Genomic DNA, 8,216 nt, shown 5'->3' with positions numbered 1-8,216 from the left:
TGGATTAAAAAGCCCTCTGCCTTCATCAGTTCCTCCAGGTGTTGGAGCCAGCCAGCTGGGCTCTGACTCCCTCTTGCCTCCAGTAATGGGGTAGGGGCCCCAATTACAGCGCTCAAGGCCTCATCTTTTTGCCAGATACAGGAGCAAAAAGCTAAGGCAGGCTTCACAGAATGTGCCAGCAATCTCACAGCAACTCTCTGCACCTAGACAGAAGTCAGCTCTACACAGGATTCCCAGTTTTGCTGTCTAGTCTCCGTGCAGCTTCTCCTGGACCTCTCCTTTGTAGGAGAGGAACATTTGTGGGAACACAAAGGGACTGTAGCCTCTGTTCCTTGTGCTTCCCTCCCCCTCCATCAAACCTCTTCCTCCTGCTGCTAGACTTGGACCTCAAGACCGGGAGCAACAATCCTCACCTCTGCCAGTAGCATGATTAAAAAGAGCACAGAGGACAAGACACAGGAAGAACATAAACAGAGTAAATGCGACTCAGTGAGATGCTGGCTGAAGCTGCTGGGTAGTTTCCCTCCTATTCATTTGGGTGCTTTGTCACTGTTATACCTCCCGTTCCCACGAATGGAGTTACACAGCCAAAGCCCCAGTGCAGCAGTAGCACATTAAGAAATCCTTTAGGACCTGACATTTTTTCTGAGGCCAGATGCTTTTCAAACCACCTCTGTTCCTAGCTACTAATTTCAGCCTCAATGGCTAGGAACCATCTCACTGTGCTGCTTGATTTCTCAGGCAGGTAGACAGTGCCTTTCTCTGGCTCTTAGACACTGGGACACATGCTCTTTTGCCCAAGTTCCTTATACTGGAAAGAAAGGTTTAAATATTAAAACAGACTGCCACTGCAGCACTTAGGTGTTATTAAACAGTTTTATTTACATCATGCTCCTCTGAAACATGTACAGCCTGCACTCTGGGTCCAAGCTAGTAGCTGACTTCATGGAAGAGCTAAGCACCTGCCCTTCTCAGAAGCTGGACTTTGGTTAGCTGCCCAAGACCCAGAAAGACAGCATTCAGGAAAAATGCAACCCATGGACACTTTGCAATCCCACACGTTTTAAACACTGATCCCAGGTCCTACTGACACTCACAACCCCAACTGCAGGGCCAGTGCTCTTGCTGAGATTCCAAGTGCTGCCAGCCTATACTGGAGTCCTCCTTATATGTCCTCTGTGGATATAGGCAAGGGGCCATGTCTCAGGCCGAGTGTCCTCTTGCTGTTCAGATAGGATAAGACTTTATGTTCTGCCTCCTGGATATTGAGACTTGTTAGAATTGGGCGAGGTCCCACCTGGGACATAAATTCCACCTCCGTGCCCAGGAATCTTCTCAGCTGCAGTGTAACTGGGTGGAGAGAGAATACAATCAGTAGTTACGCAAAGAAGAACTCACATCCCACCCCTGCACTCAGCATTAGATTGGGGTAGTGGTGTGGTGCCCATCAGCCATGAAGGACAGGAATGGCAGGAAGATGGCAGAATAAGGAGAGCACGTATGCCAGGACACGGATACCAATCCTCGATCTGTGGAGAAGTGCTTTCTTATGGTGTCCACAGCAAGCACATGGACATTACTCATTCAGCTGGCAGACTGGAATACACAGCTACTCCCACAGACCTGACATAGACCAGGGAAGACATCCCTGAAAGATGTCATCTGCAACAGCACAGTACCCCTCGCTGAATCACTCATGCCCCTCACTGCAGTACAGCACAGCACCATGTGGCATCATGCCAAAGCACTGGAGTAGGCACCAATGGGTAGGAGAGAGCACCCCTGCAGTCTGGCATCCCTTTCCACAAAGCAGCATTGGAGACCAGACTGATTGTTTGCAGATCATGACAGGCCAAGTTGGTAGCACTCTCAATAGCACCCCCCTCATCATTACGCATGCTACAATCCTGCTGGGGGACTGCAACCCAGGCTTGCTGGTTGGAGACTGCTGGTCTGTATGCTCCCTTTTCCCCAAGCAGTGAAGCTGCTCCTTCGTTCCTCAGCCACACATCATTGGTCTGAGGGCACTCACCAGGCTGAGGAATCTTTGAGGGCTTCCTGTCGAGGCTGAAAGTTAGCAGAATGGGCCGGCAAGCAACAGGGCTCCTACACAAGCTCCTCAGGTACCAGACAAGAAGATCATCAGGCTCCTCCACACACTGAGGAAGCAATCAACCCCATCAGAGCTCAAGGGAAGCAAAGCAGAGAGGTACCTGGGAGCCAGGGACTCTCCTTGGGCCCCATGGAGGCTCAGACCCAGGACTGGGGCCATTGCCAGGACAAACCACTCACTGCAGTCCCAGCACTAGTTCCCCCAAGCTGGACAGAAATGCTGCCCCGGCTTTGCACGCAGCTCTGGACAGCTTCCCACTCTGCAGAATTTAGGCCTAAGGCTGCAGCCACCTGCTGGTTCCTGCACTGCACCAGGGCCTCGCCGGTTCCATCTTCCACCAGAATCCTGCAGGCCAGAAGAGATGGACAAAGAAGGTAACTGCACATGGACAGCCCCTGCTGCTGCACTAGGGAACTGCGCTGGAGGGGTGGGGGGGCAGGGCAGGGAAGGAGGACAATTTATGCCTGAAAGAATGGGGGACAGACTGAACTCTCCCCTGCTGTTCTGCCTTACATCCCCTGTTCCCAACCAACCTTTGCTGGGTCAGTCCCTGCTCCTGTAGCATGGCTACCTCTGCCCTTTCCCCACCTCTCCCTACTCTTCTGTCCCTTTCTCTCCCCCAGCACTTACCGAGCACTGGCTTGACTCACTCCTGTGTATGATGGACAGGGTGGGCTCTGTCGGGTGCATCTCCCCTAAGGAGGAGCAGCAGTTAAGAGTTGGGGAGGGGCAGGCGGGTGAGGGATGAGGATGAACCTGTGCCCCTGCATGCAAAGGCTGAAAAGGGTTCACTGCAGTCCCAAGGACTGTCTCAAGGACAGCTCAGCTGGGACTCAGCATCTGAGAGGAAAGAAACTGCCCCTGAAATCCAGCCTCTCCCCTGAGGTTCCCTCTGGGTCAGATTTAGGAGCAGGGTCCATGCAGGGAAGGCCATGTGCTGGGAAGCTGCAGGTCCTCTCCTGCCTAGCCCACCTAGGTCACCCAACACCCCTGCCAGGCATGGAGGGCAGGCCAGTAGCAGAGCCACAAATATCTCTCTGTGGGCCATTCTCTGCTGCAGCACCGAAGGCTGGGAGCTGTTTGTGCTACAGCCGCTGATAAGGCAGCTCTAAAATTGGGAAAAATCAGAACAGGTCGGTTTCTGCCACGTGCTGTTACTGCCATTGTCAAACGCTAATGAGCAGAGGGGAAATGCCGTGAGCCAGCCACAATGGAATCCTTAAGCCCCCTCCCACCCCCGCCCCCATGGGCTTCTCCCCCATTGTCCCTTGGGTACCTCTCTAAAGATGCTGTTGCAGAGGGAGCAGATCCAGTGCAGGGACAGTGCCAGGACATGGGAGAGATGGCAAAAAGCCTGGGCGTGGGACAGGCTGCAGGGCTGAAGTAGCAGGCTAGACAAGAGCACCAGCGGGGGGGATGAGGCTGCACCCTTGGGGCTAGACAGAAGAAAGCAAATGACTCATGGTTAAGAGGAGCTGACATGGGGAAGGGAGGAAAGGTCACAGAGCCCAAACTCACCTGGGAGCAAGGAGCACATCAGGGGCTGGCAGAGCTACGATGCGGATGCAGCTGGAGGCAATGTAGGTGCAATACACATTGTGGAATCTACAGGGTAAGGAAGGAAATGTCAGGAGCAGCCTAGGAGGGCACTGCTTGAGCTTCCTGCGGTGGCTGGATGGGCGTGGTTTACGGGCATGGGCCTGGCAGCTGACCAGGAGGTGAGGAAGAAAGAAGTGCTTTAGTTTCTGCATCAGGGAGACACGATGGCAGGTCAAGAGGACAGGGACAAAGATCCAGGGCCTAGCTACTGGGATCAAGACTGAGATGACAGATCAAGAGAGACCGTTGAGGAGGAAAGCAGTAGGAAAGGTGAGAGGATTCAGGGTCTGGGTTCAGCTCAAGAGCTAGACGTACCTGGAGATTTTGCGCTCCAGGTTCTGGAAGAGGATCTTGGCCCCAGGCAGCAAGCCCCGCAGATGTTTCAGAAAGGTGGTGGTAATGTAAACATTGAGCACGAAGGAGGAGCTGGGAGCAGCGATGACGCTCAGCTTTACATTGTGGTCTGAGGGCAGGAGGCTTTCTGAGTAGGAAGATGGTTGAAGACAAATTGCTTGCTGGCTGCCCCAGCCCACCACCCAACTTGCCGGTTGGAGACAGTGTGCCCCAGCCCCACGCATGCAGAAAGCCTTCTCTGAGACATGCCCTGGCTTCCCAACTCATCTCTGGGGGGCAGTCACACCCTCACCTTTGTGGCCTCGGGTGTTGGAAGATGCAGACTGTCTCTTGTACTCGACAGGTATACATGAGGCCCTTTCTACTATCTCACCACAGAAAGAGACAAGGGAACCTGTAAACCTGGGAGCAGAGGAAAGCAAGATTTTGTCTTACTGTGCAGAGCAGAGAAAGGGGCTCATTTGGAGGCACCAGTTGCTGGAAGTAAAGTACGGTGCCACAACTTTCACCCAGGCTTAGTCATTCCAGGGCTCCCTGCACTATCAAGGTCTTGGTCACAGCTATAACCAAGACATTAAGTATGCAGCATGCACTTTGCCCCATGTTTGCATTTGTTGTGCTTGCATATGCTTGCCCATGTTGCCTGTGACATCATCTAGCCTACGAAGTGGTCAGGATGTGACAGCAGAGGAAGAGAAAAGAAGGGTTTGGCTGAACACGAGATGGGAGAGGCAGGTGCTTTGTGCAGGGAGTCTTGTGCTGGGGAGGGGTCACTGTGTTCAGCAATTGCGCTCTCTTCCTTTCACCAAGGGCCTGTCCAACCTGGACATACATTACCCCTGCACCCACCTAGGTTTTCAGTATGTGGGAAGCCTAAAGGATCCATCTCTCACCCAGAGCTTTCCTGGACACAGGGACGTCCTGAAATCATTGCTGGCAAAAGCAGCACATCTGAAGGTCAAGACAGGGTGGGAAGGATGTCCCAGAGCCCAACCCCATGCGAACCATATCCCAGCCCCTTCCCATTAAACTCTAGGGGACAGCTGCTAGCTCCAGGCATCACAAGATAGCAGCTGTCACAGCTGGGTGGAAGCTCTGAGGGGGGCTTAGTTCCACACAGCTGTCAACCACATCACAGACACTGGGTAGCCAAGCTGGTATTCTGCAGGTTGCAGCACACTACCACTGGGGACTCATGGCAATGTGGTACAAGGCAGACAACATGGGATACAGGCACTCTGATCTCTCCTATGTCCCAGAGTAGAGTTTCCTACATGTGCTTCCAGCTGCTTCTGTTCTGCCTTCTCTAGTTCCAACAGAGGGGAGTGGTTTCTGGGCTGGAGAGGGGGAAGTGGAGGGGTAGGTCAGATGGGTGGAAAGGAAACCTTAAAAAATGTGTACTTCAGTACAGATACAAGTATACGAGTACAAGAAAAAGAAATACTCTTCCAGCACAACTGCATCACATCTGAGCAGACTGCACTCAGCTGTTCTGTCCCTTTTCCCTATCCCTACCACAAGAGGTATTAGGCAGAGATCTTAGGCACCGATTACATGCCCATGGGACTGGCGGATTTCTGGATTCTGTTTTACAGTTATGTCCCCCATGATCCTGTTACACTTAATATATTAGACAAGATCACAGCCCTGGATGGTACTTTCATGTAAAGGAAAATTCCTAAGATAACCCACTGGCTGAGCACAGCTGGAACTCATGCTGATGCTTTTCCTCATCTCTCAGCAGAAGGGAACCTAATACAGCAGAGTAAAGGCCAACATACCTGGGGTTGAGTAGATCTGGGATGGAGGAGACTCTCTGCCCCATGCTTAGTAGCACTGACTCTGGCACCAGCTAGAAACGGAAGCAAGACGGACTCAATGGGATTATTTGCAGCCACTGCTGGCCAGAGCAACCTGAACCAGATCTGCCCAAAGCCTTGCAACTGTATACCTCTTCAAGCTCAAACAGCACAGTGCTGTGGCAGGCTGAGAGGCTACCACTGCCCCCTGCATCAGACTTGGGCTTGGGGGTTGCATCCTTCTTACTTCTGTGTGAAGTGCAAGCCCCGCACTGCCCTGGTGCAGCCCACAAGGGCGGCTGAACAGCCAAGGAAAAGTCTTGTATAATCTCTTGCCAGATCTCCAGGGAAGGTCTCTATCATAGAAACCCTAAGGTAATGTGGTGCTGCATACCTGGGGGTGAGCCAGACAGGAGATCCAGGTTTCATGCTGTAGGTGCCAGGTATCTGGGACAGGCAGACAGGAGGGGCAGCATGACTGGTCCAGGACCCTCTTTGGCACTGGTGGGAGACAGAGCTGTTTGAACACGCCCAAGTCCTGCAAGGAGAGCAGCACAGCAGACAAGTCAGGGGGGACCTAGGTAGGAAAGAGTCAGCGGGGCATTGACAGACTCCTTGCACACAGGCTTCTAGTCAATATAGAGCTGGACCAGAACAATTGAGAGGCTGAGAAGAGGTAACTGTGAGAGACTGAAACCAAGACTATGCTTAGTCAAGGCTGCAAGCCCTTGCCAGTCAGGATCAGGGCTGGAGTATGACAAGGGACAGCACCATTCCAGCCCTTTCCTCTGTCACCCAAAAAAACAGACGTGTTACTCATTACTAGCATAACAGCGAGTCTAGCAGGGTCTCTACTTCCCTCACCCGTGGCAGAGAAGACATTAATGCATTTCTCATAAGCCTCTCATGGCTGTGAGTAAAGACTTTCAACTGCAGGGAGAGTCCCTAGAGAGTCAGAGTGGTGGGCAGTTCAGCTAGTGATAGAAAGATTGGATAGGGTGAAGAACAAGCTCTAGACAGGCAGTGCTACACTGTGGCTGGGGGCTCTGGAAGGTCAGCACTGCCACCCCTTACCGTGCAGTGGGGCACAACAATCTGGTACAGCCCATCCGGGTGCAGGACTGGAAACCATCGGCTTGATTTCCCCATGAAGAGCAGCAGCACCTGGCATGGGATGAGGGGACAAGTTGGTGAGGGAGGGTGGTTGGAAAGGCAAAGTCCACTATGGTGAGAGTGGACAGGAGCACAGAAAAGCACCAGCCCATCAAGGTGGGGTGGGGGTTGGAAGAGAGAAGGCAGAGTGCCCTGCAGACAAAGTGCTGGGCTAGGAAGGGCCTTTAGGGAGTATGATCTGGGGAAAGGCAGGTGGAGAAGGAAGGCAACATGGAGCTCCCCCAGCAGGTTGCAGGGAGTCAAAAACACTTGTGAACTTCATGGTCAAGCCAGCCCTGCTCCCTCCACTTGGGGACTGAGCTCCCCACAGCCCTCTCATGCAGGACTAGGGTCACACCTTGTTAGGAGGGCCGCCCCCAAGCCTCCCCTTCCCCCCTGCTCCCTGCCTTACTCTCTGCTGTGTCTCACTGCCCTCCATGTGGTCAGTGGTCTGCTCCAACTCTGGCAAGCTCCTGATTTCTCCGGGATTTGCCCACAGCCGAGGTTTGCCCATCCACAGCACAGTGGCCTGGAAGCTAGGCTGCAGCTCCTGTTTGTCTTCATGTCCTTCCCCTGACAGCATGTAGTTGCGGGGCATGAGCCCCTCTTTCTGGGTGACCAGGAAAAGACAAGACACGCAGCTGGCTCCGCTAGTGCTGCCTGGGTCTCTTGCACAATATTCTTTGCTGCTGGCTCCTGCCTCGGTCCCCTCCAATTTTGGCACTTTTGCATCTGGCGAGTCTAGCTCAACTTTTGGGTTACCATCATCCTTCTTCCCCAGACAGGGACTGCCCCTGCTTGCAGGTCGCTCCCCAATTAGTGGTTTTGGATGGCTGAGAACCTGCACATCTTCAAAGTAGAACTGCACATACAGACTGAAACAAGGGGGGGGGAAAATCAGCTCTTGATACCTGGAGTGATGGTAATCCAAACAGGGCAGCCTGCTGGGATGGGGACTTTTAGCTGGAGGCCCAGACAAGCAACAGATGCTAAGGAAGGTAGCAGGAGGGTATGAGTACAGACAGCTGGAACTTGCTGGCTGTGGCAAACTCCACAGAGTGAAGATGGTGGGTTTGTCTCCAATACAGAGGAATCCTTACCCACCCCACCAGCAGCACAAGAGAGCTGCCCAGTCACAAGTTTAGCAGCTTTGTAAAAATTAGATAGCTGTAGCCCTGCAGAGGGATTCACAACCCAAG

The 8,216-nt window shown here is 53.1% G+C and overlaps 1 protein-coding gene across 1 annotated transcript in view; it reads right to left on the bottom strand.

Moving 5' to 3' along the window:
• Positions 1-866: 866 nt before the first annotated feature.
• The window catches only part of CTC1 (CST telomere replication complex component 1), a 13,563-nt gene continuing 6,213 nt past the window's right edge, over positions 867-8,216 (bottom strand). The window contains exons 10-21 of the mRNA XM_006032680.2: positions 7,430-7,892; positions 6,940-7,029; positions 6,260-6,403; positions 5,848-5,918; positions 4,359-4,468; positions 4,028-4,193; positions 3,632-3,718; positions 3,390-3,549; positions 2,744-2,808; positions 2,404-2,458; positions 2,033-2,159; positions 867-1,350 (exon numbers count right to left, since the gene is read on the bottom strand). Coding sequence (XP_006032742.2) covers positions 1,166-1,350; positions 2,033-2,159; positions 2,404-2,458; positions 2,744-2,808; positions 3,390-3,549; positions 3,632-3,718; positions 4,028-4,193; positions 4,359-4,468; positions 5,848-5,918; positions 6,260-6,403; positions 6,940-7,029; positions 7,430-7,892 — 1,723 coding nt within the window. The 3' untranslated portion in view covers positions 867-1,165. The remainder of the gene's footprint in view (positions 1,351-2,032; positions 2,160-2,403; positions 2,459-2,743; positions 2,809-3,389; positions 3,550-3,631; positions 3,719-4,027; positions 4,194-4,358; positions 4,469-5,847; positions 5,919-6,259; positions 6,404-6,939; positions 7,030-7,429; positions 7,893-8,216) is intronic.

This window comes from Alligator sinensis, unplaced genomic scaffold (genome assembly GCF_000455745.1).
Source record: "Alligator sinensis unplaced genomic scaffold, ASM45574v1 scaffold317_1, whole genome shotgun sequence".
Classification (NCBI taxonomy): domain Eukaryota; kingdom Metazoa; phylum Chordata; order Crocodylia; family Alligatoridae; genus Alligator; species Alligator sinensis.
This window is presented reverse-complemented; position numbering and strand designations above follow the sequence as displayed.